The 19,494-nt window shown below is 34.5% G+C and overlaps 1 protein-coding gene across 1 annotated transcript; it reads right to left on the bottom strand.

The window, feature by feature from the left end:
* Positions 1-859: 859 nt before the first annotated feature.
* Positions 860-18,216, bottom strand: LOC117107733 (integrator complex subunit 7-like). The gene is made up of 24 exons (XM_033249484.1): positions 18,086-18,216; positions 17,082-17,211; positions 16,007-16,153; positions 15,471-15,608; positions 15,179-15,225; positions 14,423-14,622; positions 13,597-13,834; positions 12,626-12,837; positions 11,840-11,936; positions 11,245-11,390; positions 10,939-11,034; positions 10,727-10,823; positions 10,134-10,279; positions 9,786-9,923; positions 9,263-9,310; positions 8,880-9,035; positions 8,182-8,376; positions 7,461-7,564; positions 6,790-6,858; positions 6,232-6,385; positions 5,798-5,896; positions 2,880-2,988; positions 2,350-2,435; positions 860-1,533 (listed from the first exon to the last, which is right to left on the bottom strand). Exons 1-24 carry the CDS (start codon positions 18,180-18,182, stop codon positions 1,243-1,245), a joined length of 3,240 nt encoding a protein of 1,079 aa, XP_033105375.1. The 5' UTR covers positions 18,183-18,216; the 3' UTR covers positions 860-1,242.
* Between the last annotated feature and the right edge of the window lie 1,278 nt (positions 18,217-19,494).

Below are 19,494 nucleotides of genomic sequence, written 5' to 3'. Positions count from 1 at the left end.
TTAGTTTTTACAAGGTGGCTCAGTGGATATGTCTATGATGGACTTTCACCAAAAAAAATTAATGTCAATCAACGAGCCAAAAAAAAAAATTGAATCAAAGCTTTCCCTCTCAATCCTACTCAAAGAGTAAACTCAATCGAATGTTAGGTCCTAATAAGGAATAGAGTAAAGGGTACAAGAACACCAATTTGGAATGTACATACTGCATTGACATTGGCAACTTATCCTGTTACACCTTTGGATATCTTTTCTCATGACTACAAACAAGTCCACTCCCTAAGCCCCATAAAGTTAGGCTATGTTCACACACACGGCGTAAGACTGGCTTAAGCCTGGCGTAGCGTACGCCTTTGTGTGTGAACTAGGCAGTGGCGTTGTTAAAGCCACTCACTACGCCACGTCCTTGGCGTTATTAACGCTACCTGCAGACCCCAGATTAGCTAACGCCAGTGATGCTTGAATGATTTGACCTCATTTCAAGAGATTAACCAATCACGATTGCAATATATTAGTCTCTTTTCTGTGCTCTCTATAAATGAAATGGTGAAGGGGTTCTTTTTCTATTGCATTTTACTTAGTTATAATGTATATGATTTATTGATTGTGTTTTGTAAGATATTTTAACCATTTAGACTGTCTATTAAAACATGCAACATTAACAATGCTAGCTGAAAAATCAAAAGTAAAATTGTTCATTTTAAAATACAATAATCATATAAGTTCACTTCGAACAATTCACAGATTTAAAAGTTTTCATGATGCACTGTTAATTTTACTACTGTTAACACGTACATTATTTAAAACTGAAAACTATTCCACATAGGCCTATATTACTGCTAGTTTAACGAACGCCGTTTGTGTGAACACTTTGGAATTTTAATCCGTGGATTAGCTTACGCCTGGCGTAAGCCACGCCAGTCTTACGCCGTGTGTGTGAACATAGCCTTACTTTATAAAGCATCAGCCCCTAATGTAATTATCAGTAGCATGCAAGTAAAACCTTCTGGAGTCACTAGGGCTCATAATGCTACAGCTTAACCCCTGTTTCTGTATCATCAAGCTGATGTCATACCTGCACGTGTACAGTAATTGGTAATTAAATAAAAATATTAATCTGTCAATGTGAACTCTCCAAAAAAGCCACTAATAAAAAATAATTAAATTGACATTTTTTCCAGTTCCACCATCTCTCTTGCATAAGCAACCAAGAAAATTATTAACCACAATGAAATATTTCTTGCTTCATCGAGAGGTGGTCTGGGTTCGTTGAGCAGCTGGCATTAGTTGAGACGATGGTGGAGGTGGAGGCGGTGCCTGTTGAGGGCGCTGATATAAGGTATCTTCATACGCCTTAACATTTAGCGATAACTTGGGTCCTGTTTTCCAGACTGTGCCTTCATTGTCAATGACAGTAGCTTCTACATTGACTTGGTGGGTGCCTGCCACTGGGAATGGCAGGAGGAACTGAGTGCTGAAGAAATCATTATGAGGCTCCACATTCTGTCGCAGGTCATTGGTTGTTGACTCTGTTTGCTAAAATATATTTAAAAAATAAGTTAGATATTAAAATTTCTTGCTGTATAAAAATGCAGAGTATAGTAGAATAACAGAAGTGTAGAAGTGGTTTGGCGCAGGGGAACAGTTTGGTTTCCCAATCTGGAGGTTGGGGGTTTCAGTCCCTCGCTGTGCATTTCACTTGTGTAATTGAGCAAGGCACTTTATCTGCATTGCTTCTCAACACCCAGGAATATAAGTAGGCACCTGGTAGGGTTAAATGTTAAAATGTGCTGATTAGCTTCTGCAACATTATAGAATACTCCTCTAGAGGACTTTGTGTTCCTACACAGGCAGCCCCTGTTGTGGACGACGAGAGTTGCTGGTACCAGGTAGCACAGATACGAAGGGACCCTTAGGGGTGAAGAAAGGCATTGATCGAGTTCCTAGTCCACAAATCAAGTGCCCAGAGCATCTTATGTTAGATGGATTTGGCGCTATATAAAATTACACTATTATTACCATTATTATTAACATGCTAAACCTCTAAATTAGCCATGTGTCTAAAGATGGAATGCGAATCTGACACCAATCAATATTTGCAAGTTGTTTTCAGGAAGTCATTAAACTAAAACGGAATTGGATAATGACTTCTTTGAACTAAAAACACACAAACTAAACACACACATAAATAATACCTTTCCTATTTTCTTTTGCATAGAATTTTGGATTTTAGTAGTAGTTTTATATTTTTTAATAAGTATTTAATGACTATGTTTAATTTTCAAGTGTTTTTTTGTCCTATTTTATGTGATCGATTATAAGGAATACTGTTGATACCAGTCTATATCATACCTTAGCATTTTCGTTTGGTTTGGGAAGGCGATGGGTACAGCTAGATGTTACCTGTAGAGTCACCTGTTTTACCTTTCGAAACAGACCTAAAATTCAGAACAAAAAATCTCAACGTCGAAGTCGAAGAAAGAAAAATTTCAAACGAAATATTTCTTTCTTCGACTTAAACCACTACTCACTGTTTTGAATAACAGTTTTTGCTAAAATATCACTTAGGCTTCTCAAGATACTTGACTGTTTTTAGTTGCCACAACAAATATTATAGTAAACACATTCATTTCTTTCCCCCAAGAATTGAATAAGATTATGATCGCTATAACCATTACCATTGTTATTATAATTATAAAAATTCTCATTTTTTGGCTAGAATTTAACCTAGGATTTTGAGTTCAAATGGTAAGCACTTGACCACAAACGCAACCAACGTAAATTTCTTATCATGGTAATCTTTGTCAGTATATGCTTTTGTTATAATTATTATTGTCACCAAAATTTTATACAAAATGTTGAATTTAGAAGAATAATCTTACCTGGTTTTTGTCCATGTTGAATAACACCTTCCACCTTCAATGCCAACCTTGTGCTAACATGTACCAAGATTGGTTCTCCAGCACCTCTTGGTGTAGGGGACACTGCTAGCTGCAAGCAAAATAAAACAGACAGGCTTAACTTCATCATCACATACAGTATGTTACTTTAAAAAGTAGCCTTCAAACCAGAAGACGAAAATGATGAAGTAGTGATGTTAATAAAATCAATTTAATGAACGAGGAAGACGATGATTAAGAAATACACTTGGCACAAAAGGAGAATCTGGTTATTATTTCAGTGAGTGTATTTACGAAGAATGATATTCATTAATAGATTTTCTCCCTTCATCTGCAGACACATGATTATAAAAACAGCCAGAGTAATCATACCTTTCTGAATTCAATGACGATTCGAAAATAGAAATTCTAATAAAAACAGGGTCAATAGCTTTTTTTCATTATTGAAACACTTAAATTAAAAAATATATAACCTTTTGGTAATTGTTGGGAGTGACTAGTTTTTACACTTATGGTAATATTATTATGTGTAATATTATCAGTTAATTAATATAAAGAGATTTTGTTGTGGTATTGCAGGATCACACCTTTGTAATGCTAGGCCTAAGACGACAGGGTATATTTGCTATGATAGCTGAATGTAATTGCATACGACGGGAAGTTATAACAGATATTGTCATCCTTGTACCCATGATTATATATTTGATATGCTTGTACACATGATTATGGATGTGATATTTTATGTACTTGACCACGTGTTGAATTACCATTTTTAAGCCTACATTTGATTTTATAAATGCAGTTTGATTTGTGATGATCAAGACATGGTTTGATTTATAATTTTGTAAACTTCAGTCACATTAATATATTACTCCTCGTTGTGACAGTTACTTATGTGAGAATTTATTTTCAATGTGTGGTATTGCATGAAAGAAGTTGTCTGTAATAAATGAAACATACTTGTAAATAAATCAATTTGAGTAGTATTATAAAGGATTTCGCTTCCACAGTTGGGGGTCATGGTAGAAGCGTTCTTGTCGCGGCCATGGTTAACTCCAATTCTACCACCACTACACAGTAGACACGATAATAAGAAGAAGATTTCAACAGTGTAACTATACATTAGCCAGCTGGAAATGCTTACTAAGAATACAATTATATTTATGAATTAAAATATAGTTTTACAGAGTGTTTGATTCCCTCTATATGAATTCATACATTTTTCTTTGAAATTCCAAGAGATTACAGTAGCCTGGAACACCATACAATGGCAAGGGATGATTAAGACAAGACGTTTACACTATTCGCAAAAGGGTCAATCACCAATATAGATGGTAGTGTAAAGAAGACAAAGCATATTTTACCATTGTGGAAGTCCAGTAGGATGACGTCAACTTTTCTGGTACCAATTTCAATTTAGCGAGATCAAAATGGAATGTTTGCAAGACACAACATATTCTATTTAATGTGATGATTCTACTCCTCATGGTCATTTTACCTCTGATGATATAGATTATGTTTATGGTAATAATAATTTTAATAATACTTAGAATGTTTATAGAGCACTTTTACATGAATGCTCTAAGAGTGCTACAAGATTAATGAGCAAGGTTGGAAGAGATTTCGATTTGAACAGTTTCAATGTGGAAGCATGACTGACGTGATAAGGTATTTCATTCAATAGGGATGCAAGGTTGGAGATAAGTTCATTTGTCTACTGAGGGCGCATGTCAAAGACAGAATAGGACATTTTTTTAGCTATATTAATATGTGAAGACAGGGAACTTGTGATGTAGTTGGAACATTGGTCTGGCTTATATTGTTGCCTTTTCAACTGAAGTCAACTTCTTTCAAGATTATGGTAATTTTTTTTAATGAAGAGCAGAATTGGCTTAAGCAAGACCTTCAGGTATGTACTGTATATTGGCTTTGGTAAAGGCATTTCACACTTGTTTCATAAAGCTTTTATAAGTTTCCACCAATCAGCAGCGAGGTCCAACCTACAGTCATATGAGTACGTCCCTGTTTGGATTTTCTGTGTCATTATTTAAGTGACTAAATTGAGCCACTGAGGACAACAAGCTTTACTGCAATTTTCCTCCTTGATACATTCTCAACAAAAACAAATCTTTTTTTTTTTCAAATTTTTTCAAGCATTTATCAACCTTCTGGAAGCTAATATAATAGAATCAAGATGAGCAGCCATGGATTATTACAATAGGCCATCATTACTCACTACTGGATGCTGTGACAAAATCTCAGACAAAGACAGATGAATCTGATCATCAGAATTATGGTAATAAAAATGCTTATAATTTACTTTTCTTGTTTACAATAGGACATTTCTTATGACAATCCATACATAGATCCTGTCCACATTATCACTAGTTCACCTGGAAACAAGGAACCCATAATGCCACTCTCTGAGAACAAGATGGAATGGGATGCATTCTGGTAGATGAATTATTGGTAGAGAAGAATGCAAGAAGATGAAAAAGATAAAGTGTAAATAAAATTGAATTCTGGTTTGCCAACATATTATTGGAATTCCTCTCTTTCAAGAGATTCAGTATACCGTATTTAGTCAGGGATTTATCATTACTGAGCCCGAAAAACAAAATAGTGGCAAGAAGTAAATAAAGCATGTCAAAAAAGTGTTAAAGGCTTCAAAGCGTCAAAAAACTTGATATTTTTTAAAAATATTTAAATCTTCTGATTAAACGTGAATCGATCGCACCACCTGGTCTTGCAGGCTACATCCCCCTTACAGCTAACTATAGAGCATTTCATCAGTCTAACCCTCACATGCAGGGAAAACAGGCAATAAAAGATGATGCTTTAAATGATCTGCTATTGGAATGTAGTGTTTTAAAGTAATGCACACTGCAATGATAGCCTACCTTAATGGCTGTAGACTGCAAGGATTGGAAGAAGTATCGTGGATAGCCAATAGGCACCTGCAGCAGTGTGTGGCAGGCTTCAAATAGGCAGTCTGAGTGCTATTCAGATAAAACATACTAAAAACATTTTATACAAATATGATATTACAAATTACTAAATGACAACTGTATGTTGTTAATGTATCTAATACACAGTATGATAATCAGGGCTGGTAACTGTGCTCAACCGTGCAACAATTGATGATCGTAACAGTGCGTATTTCCCAGGAGACATTTATAAAAAGAGATAAAAAAATGGTTTTGTTTTTCTTTGCTTTACGAAGAAGCTAAATAGGAAATAATGCATAAAATGTATCCTCCCTTTTACTTTACCCATAATGTACTAAAGTATATATGATGTATTGGTGGTGGATGACGAGACTCTTGCAACATACCAGATGAGATACTGACTGTCCTTCTGTTTTCTGCAAAGCTTCTTGAGTGCTTTGCAAAACCTTCACACAGGCCTGCATCACCTTATTGGAGCTTTTAGCAGACGTCTGACTCTGCAAGTCTAGCACATCCTGTAGATTACCTGTTGACTTTCCACTTGAGAAAGAGAATAATTTGTAAAAAGGCTGAATATGAATCATTATTAGAATTCTAATTAATATTTATGAAGCCTACTTCAAGTGTATTAAGTAAAGTATAAACAAAATCAGGGGCGGATCCAGAAATGTCCAAAAGGAGGGGGGGCCGAAAGCGGGGGCCGAAAGTTGGGCCGATTGAGACAACACTGTCGTAGGGGGTCTGGGGCATGCCCCCGCGAAATTTTTGTGTTCTAGACGCCCGAACATAACATTTGAGGTATTCTGGGCTATCATTTTTTTCTTTTTCTCTCTTTTTTTTCTTTTTTTTTCTTTTTTTAACCTGCCAAAAGGGGGAGCCGGGGCCGGGCCGCCCCCCCACCCTAAATCCGCCCCTGAAAATGTCTTCATAATTGTAAAACTTACCCATAAATTTGATTGCTTAGTATAAGAACATCAATAACATAAGCTAGCAGCAGACAGATTTCTTGTAATCTGGGTGGACAGTTAAGGATTGATGGATTACGCATGTTTTTTTTTAACCAGGTTAGAAGAAGCTTATCTAAAAACATCAATAGAAAATGATTGTGTAGGCCACAGTTACATACCAGGGGGTATGCAAATTATTAGGAGGGTATGTCATATACTAAGAGGTAGGACGCAGGTATGACTGGCCACATACTGAAAGAGTAGGCCATGTCAAAGGGGTACAGGCCATGTACCAACAGAATAGGCTAAGTACTACAAGAATGGGCCATGTACTAACATGGCAAATTACAAACAAAGAGACTAGGTCATATATTAGGAAAGTGTGCTATGAACTACTAGGGTAGGCTAAATATTAAAGAGTAGGCCATTTACAATGTTAGTGGTCACATAAGAAGGACAGGTTTCCACCAATCAGCAGCGAGGTCCAACCTACAGCACATATATAAAAGAGAAGCCATATATTATTAAGGAGACAAAATACACATTAGAGGGAAAGATTAGTGCAGAAGTTGCAAATTGTCTTCTCAACTTTGAGGTAGGGATGTTCACAATCACAACAATATATACACATTGGTAAATATATCAAACCATTCTCTTTGGAAGGATACACCAACATATTTTCAAGTGTCTTGGGGTCGGCATCAAACGATGCTTGCTGTAGTGTAGAGTAAGAGCTGCCAAGTTGACGTAATTTATCATGACAATTCTGCATCTAAAAACAAAACAACACATTAATATAACAAATGAAAATATTATACATTGAGTTGATAATGCTGTATATATCAAACATCATGATATTCAATTTTTTATATAAAATTTACGTATATCATCTAAGAAAAATTCATAAGGATGGTAAATAAGGTGCTGCATTTGTAATACCAGCAACATTTTCTACACACTAGCTACATACAAGCCTCCACCTAGAAATAAGCCATCCCCTAGCCTCCTCTAACATGGAGTGTCAATCAAGCTTAACAACTGACCAATCAGAACAGCGCTAGAAATACGCGTATGTCTCACAAACACAAGTGTTGTCCCACAAACGTATGTGTTTGCCTATGTTTTCACACTGTTGACCTGTGGGACATTATTATTAACTATATCGAAGGGGCGGGGCATAGAGAAAAGTTCATTAGTATGCAAGTCACCACCCTAGGCCTTGAGTTGCAAACTCAACAACATATTTAACAGCCTTTCAGGTTCTTTCCACTATCCCAACAACTTCCTAGCACCTTCCCTAAAATAATCACTTTTCTATGCCTAGTCTAACTCTCAAGAATACAAATATACAAATTGCAAAAATAATGTGAAAGGTAATATATGCCTTACCTGGAAAGCCATGCGACCACACTTTTGCAGATCTATTCCAGTTGTCATGGCAACAGCCGGTGCAATAGCCGGCGGTGGACAAGTCCTGATACTTGCTGAGGCTGTAATGAGGAGCTTGAATGCATGCAGCATATCACATCGTAACCTAGTGTACTCGCACTGGAAATGCATCTGATGACCAGGTGTGGTAGCAGCCTACAATTACATTTTGATAATTGAATATATAACTCATTAACAGATCATTTCATGAGGTTTCAATCAAATAACTTAGTGCATGTTGCAATGAAATATACAGAACTACAATGAATCCATGAACACCTAAACAGGTTTGTTTTTGTTTTTTGGCCAGATGAAACTATTTAGTGATTTGTACTCTTGATGTTACAATATATTGGAGGAAATAAATACATTATTATTATTATTATTATTATTATTATTATTATTATTATTATTATTATTATTATTCAATTGAAAATGTACTGGTACACATAAAATTTGATCGTGTTCAATTAATTTTTACAATATTATTAAATCTCAAAACAGTTTCAAAACATGGTACATTATAAAACATATGATTCCAAACACACAAATAAACTTGGATGTAAGGAAATAAGATTTGGTTATATATAATTCGCTATTATTTCAATCACATTATAACATTATAATGCATAGTTGGGTGACATGTACAGCACACTCACCTTTAAGGCAACTATCCCTTTTTCATAATGCTGAGTAGCCTCAGCCAAACTTTGAGTCAAATTAAACAGTTTGTGAGACGGTTTTGTAAGACACTCCTCAGCTTTGCAGAAATTATTCAAACCAGACAACCAGAAGTAGTAATGCTCTGATGCTACCTAGAATTGAAAAATAAAAATGCAAATGAGCAATTAGCATAAGTGAAATCAATTACACATACTGAACTTATTATGACAAGTATTTTGAATACCAAACTGAAAAATCTAGTTAAAAACAACAAGCTAAAACATAATTTTACATTACAATGATTTGTTTATATTTTTCGACAGTGTGCATTTTCAATTGCTGGTGAAATAAGTTGACTAGATTTATGCTGAACACTAACTTTTGTTGTCAGATTTCCAAATAGTTCTGCAGCAACACAATGACAACCCTACAAATAAAAGAAACAAAAACAAGTTAAACATCATACATAGTAGGACTTTATGTTAAAATATCAAAAACTGTAGCCTCTTTGTCACATAGGCTGAAACATGGCCACTTAACAGCCTATCAACAGTGCAAGCATGTCTGGCCATAGGCAGATAGATATACAGTACTTTATTTATCTTTTGTCACATACATGGTAATTAGTTCTAGTGTCTGAAGATGCACTTTCATTGAGAATGTCTGCAATAGGGCTAACAAAACTCAGAAGGTTTTCATAAATTGGTAGTTTCAAGGTAAAGGAGGCTGCATATAAGGCCCTGGTACATCCCATGTATGCAAGCAGCGTCTGGGATCCATTTACAGTAGATGTCTGCCAATCTATTGATATGGTTAAAAAATGAGAGCTAGATGGGTTACTTGTCGTGATCTGCTAGTGTGTGAAGACCTAGTAACAGACCAATCGAATTAAACATACTTACTAGCCTGGCTGCCTGCCTTGACACTCTAAAAAGGGTCCAAGCTTGTGATGGGCCTAGCTTGTCCAGAAAGAATTGCGATAACTTCTTTGGCTCATCAGAGCTGCTTTGGCTAAGCATTAACAATGCTGCAACTGATACCTGAAACGATGGAAATATCATCTGCAGCGTGTAATCATGATTGTTATCATTTTGACAAGGTAACCTCCCTAGATGTACATATTCACTCTGTGCTCAAGATGTTCTGAGCTGTGATGGGTTCAAAATAATGAGTTTACTTGATGGATCTGTTTGTTAAATATGGTATAAACTCGGACCAAAACACCTTACTTCCAAGCATAGAATACTCACAAACAGTTTCTGTTGTGTTGGATCCATACTAGATTGAGCTGTGAGATTAAGTAATTCTTGCAAACTGTCTTTGTAAGCACCAACTAATGATGGGTCATTCTGAGCCAAGGTCACCAGACACTGACACAGAAGCACTCCTATCTTACCTGCGTAAAAAAATACACCTTAACTTGAATAAATATATTTTATTGTTTTGTTACTTCAGGAATAAGGACCTTTTGTTAAAGTGAATTGGTTCACTTTTAGGTTCCTGCCTACTTCCTGCATCTGTACTTGTGCTTGTTCTTGAATTTGGCAATAAAAAATAAGAATAAGAATAATTTCTCTTTTTTATTAAATTTGTTAAACAGATGCATGATTCATTGTTCTGATGTTCAGGTGTTATTATATTTTGTGTTAATACTGTAATAAAGTCAAAAATATAATATTTTTTAGACCACTTCAGAACTTTTAGAAATTTTGAAAAATATGTCACAGCTTTGGGTTAATAGGAACATGTTTTTCTACAGCACATGGTCAAATACAATAGCCTTTTCAGATCTTCTTCATATAATATTTATATACAATAAGACCTTTAAAGTGATGGTATTTACCTATTGAACTGCCAACTAAGCTGCACAAATTATCAACAAATTCAGGAGCTAGTGACGGACTTGCTTGGCATAAGCTCCTTACACAGTTCAACGCAATCTGAGATAGAAAATATGACAATAGTAGCATACATAAAGATGCACTTGAAGGAATTTTCATGACAATACTATTTTTTTTCTTCTGAACCACACATAATGATATAGAATTAATGAGCTTGTGATGGGCTTAGCTTGTCCAGAAAGAATTGCGATATCTTCTTTGGCTCATCAGAGCTGCTTTGGCTAAGCATTAACAATGCTGCAACTGATACCTGAAACGATGGAAATATCATCTGCAGCGTGTAATCATGATTGTTATCATTTTGACAAGGTAACCTCCCTAGATGTACATATTCACTCTGTGCTCAAGATGTTCTGAGCTGTGATGGGTTCAAAATAATTAATTTACTTGATGGATCTGTTTGTTAAATATGGTATAAACTCGGACCAAAACATCTTACTTCCAAGCATAGAATACTCACAAACAGTTTCTGTTGTGTTGGATCCATACTAGATTGAGCTGTGAGATTAAGTAATTCTTGCAAACTGTCTTTGTAAGCACCAACTAATGATGGGTCACTCTGAGCCAAGGTCACCAGACACTGACACAGAAGCACTCCTATCTTACCTGCGTAAAAAAAATACACCTTAACTTGAATAAATATATATATATATTGTATTGTTATGTTACTTCAGGAATAAGGAACTTTTGTTAAAGTGAATTGGTTCACTTTTAGGTTCCTGCCTACTTCCTGCGTCTGTACTTGTGCTTGTTCTTGATTTTGGCAATAAAAAATAAGAATAAGAATAATTTCTCTTTTTTATTAAATTTGTTAAACAGATGTATGATTCAATGTTCTGATGTTAAGGTGTTATTATATTTTGTGTTAATACTGTAATAAAGTCAAAAATATAATATTTTTTAGACCACTTCAGAACTTTTAGAAATTTTGAAAAGAAGCTTTGGGTTAATAGGAACATGTTTTTCTACAGCACACGGTCAAATACAATAGCCTTTTCAGAGCTTCTTCATATAATATTTATATACAATAAGACCTTTAAAGTGATGGTATTTACCTATTGAACTGCCAACTAAGCTGCACAAATTATCAACAAATTCAGGAGCTAGTGACGGACTTGCTTGGCATAAGCTCCTTACACAGTTCAACGCAATCTGAGATAGAAAATATGACAATAGTAGCATACATAAAGATGCACTTGAAGGAATTTTCATGACAAGACTATTTTTTTTTTCTGAACCACACATAATAATATAGAATTAATGAAGAGTGAATTTAAATGGTTGGCTTTTAAATTCAATATTTTGAGCACACAAAATTTTCCTGTTTTTTGGGGGTTTTTTTGGGGGGGGAATGATGTGTAAAAGATAGGATATTACTCTTGCCAATCTTTGCATGATAACTGTCTTCAGGTGAGCATACAATCGTTATTTAGTAAATCAAAGCACACTAGCTATTTTCTCCAGCTTTATATATTTGTATTTTTCCCCATGTGCTATCCTTTCCAAGAAAAATAAAATACAATTATGTAGACCTTGATTTTTTTCATTATAATTTAAGGCACATTTAAGGCAAACCTTCAAACAAGAAGCTTTCTTAACACATCTAATTTGCTGAACATGGTGATACTCTTAGTCGGGAAAAAAAACTAATGCCACAGCAGTTAAATACATGCAAATTTCATTAATATGCATGAGATTTGTTAGTTTACGCATGATTTTTGAATAATTGCAGGAGTGCGGAAGGTTGTCCTGACTTCCAGGACTACCGCAAATTGTGGAGGACTTGGGACCCCTACAGTCTCAACACTTCGCTAAAAATATGTTGCTATGTATGTACCCACCGTGATAGCCGTAGTAGCTTCCTTTCCATCTTGCAGTGCACAAATCATGATGAGAGCCTCAGCAGCTGTAGCAACCTCTTGCACAACCGATTCAATCTGTGACTGGGGTACACCCTTTGTTGTGATGTTGGTCATGATCTGAATGGCATATGATGCTATGGTAACATTGGGCACACAGCAGAAATCACCGCACAATTTCACAACTTTAGAATCTGCAAAAAAAGAAAATATTATGTTCACTTTTAGCAATATAGTAACATAGAATTTAATAGAAATAGGGTTCATCTGGATTTGAAAGACAAAAATCAGATATTATAAAAAATATATGTGATAAAGATATTTGAAAAATAAGATATACTTGTTTAACCTTGCCATTTTCAATAGCGCACTCATATGATTTTGTACTTTGATACAGGAATATATGCAATTAGAGTGGCCAAACGTGTATACTCTATGATAATTAATTCAACACACCACTGCGTCTCCATGAATCTCAAATAATGAAAAACTGAATATGTTTGAGAGCTACAATAGATACAGTGTGTAACTTCTATCTGTGGATTACCAGCTCGATCTACACAAATTAAATAATTTTTCTAATTATATCTCCCCTTTTATGGCCTTAAAAATGGGATTTCATTATAGGGCAAAACATTTATATGGCGATTTTTATATCTTTATAATTCTTTAGAATAATAATTAATATTGAATGAGAATTAAACTTTTATTTCCATGTTTTTGGAGCTGTGGCCTGTATAACTAAAAAAATGTTATTGCATCAATGAAGCCTCTGGTTCTATTTAAGTTAGTCTGTTAAGTGTTAGCTCCTCATAATTACTATGTATTTAAAATAACCTGGCTACCAAAAATTCTCAATGATCCTTTAGATAGAATATAATTTCTATCCTGCAAGTAGTGTGTCAATCACTATTAGATTAAAGTTAAATATAAAATTTAAAAAATGCACTTACTATGAGCCAAGTCTAATACATTCAATGCTACTGTCTTTGATAGAGCACTAAGGACAGTCAAGGCTCCAATGATCAGTCCATCATAACCAGTTGTTGAACAGAAATCACACAGACCGTCAACGTTCTCTCCGGTCCACATGTGTGGTGCCTTGCAAGCTAGCATGCGGAGGTCCTGCAGAGCAATCTTTTTTACAGTGTATCTTGGATCGCTGTGCAGGTACTTTAGTAGGAGGGATACCTGTAAATAGAAAAGAGTGATTAAATGAGTTACCACCTTGTGAAGAGAACATCTCACCATTAAATAAGTGTACATCATGAATATGATCAAAGTATGTACAATTAATAAGTTTCCACTGAACTGTAGTTGATTATTACTCTTTAGAAAAAGACACTCTCAGATTTAATTTGAATATATTTTTTTCTTCTTTTCTTTTTTTAATTTTCAAAACTTTAGGGAGCCTCAGCCCCTCTTCAATCTGCCTATGGTGGGATACAAGCCCAATTTAACCATGAGGCACCATTTAAACAACCATTATTATTATATAATGAAATGAAACAGGTACTTGTAAATTATGGAGCAATATATTTTTCAATGACACTGGAGGTTCCTCTGTATTAATAGTTGTCTCCTTCTGAATTGCATGCCATCTGATGTCTTGAGCTGGACACTTGAACTTTGTTTATACGTAATTTAAACTTAACTACACTGTATATAAATCTAAAGTTAAAGTTCCAGCTAGGATACTAATTCAGAATAGAATTAAGTTTGCTATTACAGGTATAAATTTTAATTTAAATTCTGTAAAAAGAACACAATGTTCCCTACCTGCTGTGGAATGTCTACAAGTGAGCTTGTAGCAAGTTTGGAGAGTGTATGGAGGGTAACGAGAACAAAATCTCTAGCCGGGTACGATTGCAACTTGCTGACACACAGGTGGCGCACCCTGCATGCAGACTCGCCGTCATGATGCATGTGTTCAAAGATCTCAATCAATTTCAACTTCATTTCCATTGGAGTCGCCAGACCTTGCAAGTAGAAAGTAAAGTTCAATCACAAATTATAGATACACATTTATTATATATTATCTATATTGTATAATTCTTGTAAGAGTGCTTGGTGCAGCTGTAGCTGTTGTGAATTGATATGTGATTTTTAGCATATATAGAAATAACTTTAACTCAATATAATTCTCAAAATCAATACCAGGAAGGATTAAAAGGTAGCCTAGCCTACCCTCTCCCCCACTTCGAATATTTCCAAATTTTAAAGCAAAAAATGGAAGAGAATTAAATTTAAATTTGAGGCTAAGTGTGCATATCCTGTATTCTATTGATGCTATAGTCTTTAGATGTCATACATCAGCCTCAACCATAAAGGGCCTCAGGTGGTCTCGATCCTACATTTGTGGAAGTCTCTCCCTGAGCCCTTCTATTTCGAAATTCCTGGAATCACCACTGCGTTATCAACACTCCTAAAGCCTTTCAAAGAGTCTCAGCTACAAAGTATCACACACATGGTCATCTTTTAAGAGTGGATCATCCTTAATAAATATGGAGTGAAAACATTGTTACAAAAACTAACCCTCAATCATCTCTGACAACTTGTTACAAATTCCCACAGCAAAAACCCTGTAATATAAAGAAGACATGTTGTTAATGTTAAAACAGATTCATCTGAACTTGTTGCAGACAATTTAAGTGTATACTGAATATTAGATATGTAATTGGTTTAAAAAATATATAAATAATATAAATGTTGATCTAGTCTGGGTACACAATATGTGGATTGTTATCCTTAATCCCTTTTACAAATAACATTCTGTATCTGTCATTTTACTTATATTTTAAATTTGAGTTTCAATTCCTGTAATTACTTTGACTGTTCAGCAAATCTATTGGCAGCAAATATGGCAGCTTCAAGTTCCACTTTATCATGTGAGTCTAGGCCACTTCGGATGCTGTGATGAACATTCTTGCGCTCAGCTATGATAGGGGCAATACCACCTAGGACTCTGTAACAATAAAATGTGATAAATAATCTCAATTTGAACAAATTGCATTCTACAATTTAATGTTTGTACAAAAAAAAAAATTATTCACAAGCTGGTAGTTATTGTGATAAATATATATTTTAAAATTTTTTATTAATTCCCATTTAATAGTATAATATAATATAATTTAATTTTACTAGTTTCTTTGTTAATTTATTTCTTATTTATAATCATTATTATTCAATTGTAAAAATGATTATTATTATTAATATAATATAAAAAAAACATTATTTATCACCATAATATTAAATTGTCAAAATAGTTAATGTTATCATTAGTCTCACAATGTATAATAAAATATTTAAAATCTTCCTTAGTATTATTTATAGAATTATTAACAGAAAATGATATGGTACTACCTGAGAGTTATAGCTCTGGCAACCGGATCGTTGCTATGGATAACAAAGAAGATTCTGCGAAGAAATTCATCCGTGTTGAGAATCTTATCAAGCTGTTTCTCACTTTGCTGTGTTACTTTCAGAACACACAATCGCAAAAAGTTATTACTGCAAATCGAATAAAATTCTAATGTAATGATAAAATAAGGAAGGAATTCATTTGTGTTGAGAATCTTATCAAGCTGTTTCTCACTTTGTTGAAGAACACATGCAGAACACATGCAAATCAAGCAAAATTTTAACAATACAGTTATTAAATTATAAAGGAATTCATTGTATTCTAATACATGGTCCAAGTATAGATACATGCTTTTACCTTTTAACACTGGGTGGTAAATTTCGAACTGTTGCTTTTTATGTTTCTGTTAATACTATTAATAAATAATGGTAGTAATTCACCCTAAATCCACAATATTTTCCACAATAAACAAATCACAGTATAAGAATACTATAAAACCTCAAATTGAAGCCCTGGGCTTCTTTTTATTGCCAACTTTAGGTGGTCTTCTTTTCGAGGCTACTTTTCCTTTAGGGGCTTCTTTTCTTTTTGGGGCTTCTTTTCAAAATGAATGCTGTAAATTTTGTGAATTTTTACACATAACAACTATTGATTTTTGCACACTGGTATCTGCTATGAAATTTCTCACTCAGTAAAATTCATCAGTAGTGTCAGCTGATACAATATCTGTCATTGATGGGGAGCAAACTTTTCGCAGCCTGGACATAATATAACCACGGAGGTATAAAATTAGATAACTCTGCTGCAGACATTTCGTAACCAAGACATGTGACAGCCATGATTTTAGAAGATGGCTAATAGAAGAGTAATACTATCAGTATGTCTTCAAATGTAAAGGCCTATTAAATTCACACATGTATCATCACTGCTTAATTATAAATATGTTAATTGTCAATATTGTAAACAAACAAATACAATAACGTTAACTGTACAAACATTATACTGTGGAGGTATTGTAGGCAAACACAATTCACACAAAAAAAAAAATTCTGTTAAAATAAGAACAGAAAAACTTGCCCATCTCTGAAAACATCAGCCAACTTCAGAAAGGCCGAGTTAATTAGAATCGGAAAGGGGTACTTCTCAAACATCCGTGGAAACCTTACGATTGCTTCACATTGCTCTCCGACCTTAGTGGAACGCAGACCTAAAAGCAGACAAAAATGAACATAAACATTATATTTATCTTAGTTTGAAATGAGTTAATACATGGAGGGCCTAGCTAGGCCTATTTTTTTAATAGATTAAGCTAGGATAACAGAACTCAGGGAGCAGGCAGGAACCTGAAAGTCAACAAAATCACTGAAATAAATATATAGGCCTAAATATTAAATATATTAATAATAAACTCATACACTACAAGATTATCGGATTTAAAAAAACATTCAAATAGTAAAAATCAGCAATACAACTGAACGAAAGAGATGTGGGGATGAAAAAAAGAGAGAGGACTATCCCATACGTGGCACAGTGCAACTAAGCGGAGGGGCTATATTACATGCCAGTTTTTTTCCATAGTCTTTGAATTTGGAACAGATGAATGGCAGAATGATGAAGAAAGTTAGTTCTTTGTAAATTAATGTAGTCTGACTATCAACAAAAGTGAACTGACGGATGCTACTACTAATACTAGGCCTACAATTCACACATTTGAGTACTATTAATAAAGTGCATTAGGCCTAGGCCTAGAAAGTAAGCCTTCCCCAACCAAACTTAGCCTATAGCTAGGCTTAGATAAGTATAGGTACAGCCTAGGCCTAGCTAGGGGCCTACTACTACTACTTCGTTAGGCCTAGTACTTCTAACTTCTGTTCTGTACCTGGCCCTGAGGCTGAGTGAGGAGTGGCCTAGCTAGCCTAGAGAGACCTAGTCCTAGGCGGCCTAGCTAGGCCTACTAGCCTGGCCTAGCCTACCCTAGTAGGGCCTAGCTAGGTCATGATATAGGCCTCCTCACCTGTGAAGGATAGGAGGGTCTGCACCTAAACTGACTGGATAGGTTAATGCAACATAATCATACATACCTTTGTCCAACTCCATAAGGGCTGAGTTAGCATCCTGTTCAGGCTCTCCATAATTTGCCTCTCCGAAAGTTGTAAGACGGGCAGTGACTGTCGCCATTTCTCTTCGCACATGTAGTAAACAGTGTTATGTCGCCCTCAGTCGCCTTTAGTAGTTAAATCTGTAAATTTCAAAACAGATCGCACGACAGACATGATTTAAGATGATAATAAAGCTTAGTGTTAAATAGACATGTAGAAATAAACAAAAACTTAATTTTATAAAATCCCGAAACAGTTTAAAAGATGATGAATAAAGCGTAATGTTATATAGACACGTAAAAACATTAAACAAAAACCTAATTTTATAAAATGCCGAAACAAAAGATGATGAAATAAGGGTAAAGTTATATAAAAGAAACAAATTAGATAAGAAAGAGACAAAGAAAAAACAAATAATAACAAACATGGAGCTATAATTATTTAATTTATAACTCCATGCAAACACCATCAACAAAAAAGGGAAAAAATAGTCAGGGATGAGAAAAGATGATGGGTATTCCAGGTAGGCCTATATTATATTATTATTATTATTATATTATATTTGACAAAAACTATTGAAAACAAATATTAAAACAGTCAATTCTAAAAAGATGGTCAATAAAGCGTAGTTTCAAGTAGGCATAGAAATATTAAATACAAAACTAGTTTTTAAAATGCCGATTTCTTGATGATAAATAAAACGTAATTTTAAGTTGACATGTAGAAATACTCAATACAAAATTAATTGTTAAAAATGCCGAAACCCGAACCAAGATTAAAGGACCTTTAGGTCTTCTGTCCAACGCTCTCCAAACTGAGTTATTTCGGCCGGGACGAAAACCTTCAGCCTACCTACACAAACTTTATTTAAAATAAATATTCTAAAGAGGCCTTGATGATGGATAAAGCGTAGTTTTAAATAATGATGTAAAATATTTTTAAAATATTATTTAAAAAATGCCGAAAAAACCCGGAATTGCAGGAACACTTAGAACCTCGGTCTAACGCTCTCCCAACTGAGCTATTTCGGCTGGTAGAACATGTATTCTGTCCAATTACATGAGCTACGGAAAACAAATAGGCCTAAACATTGTAAAAAGATGATGAAATATTACGAAATAAAGCGAACCATATGTAAGTTACAGTACCATGAAATTTATCGTTTTATCTATTTAAAAAAAACTCGCGAAAAGGCCGAGTACTGGGGTGCGTCCAGGCTAGATTTAAACAAAAATATATATTCTAAAAAGATGATGGATAAAACATGGTTTTAACATGGTTTTAAATAGACATAGAAATATTCAATGAAAAATTAATTTTAAATTATGTACCAGAACATTCTAAAAAGATGATGAAATATAGCGGATTTTAATACCCAATTGTATGTCACA

Source organism: Anneissia japonica, unplaced genomic scaffold, assembly GCF_011630105.1.
Source record: "Anneissia japonica isolate Jap-2015-1 unplaced genomic scaffold, ASM1163010v1 scaffold287871_len1641731_cov197, whole genome shotgun sequence".
NCBI classification, from domain to species: domain Eukaryota; kingdom Metazoa; phylum Echinodermata; class Crinoidea; order Comatulida; family Comatulidae; genus Anneissia; species Anneissia japonica.
This window is presented reverse-complemented; position numbering and strand designations above follow the sequence as displayed.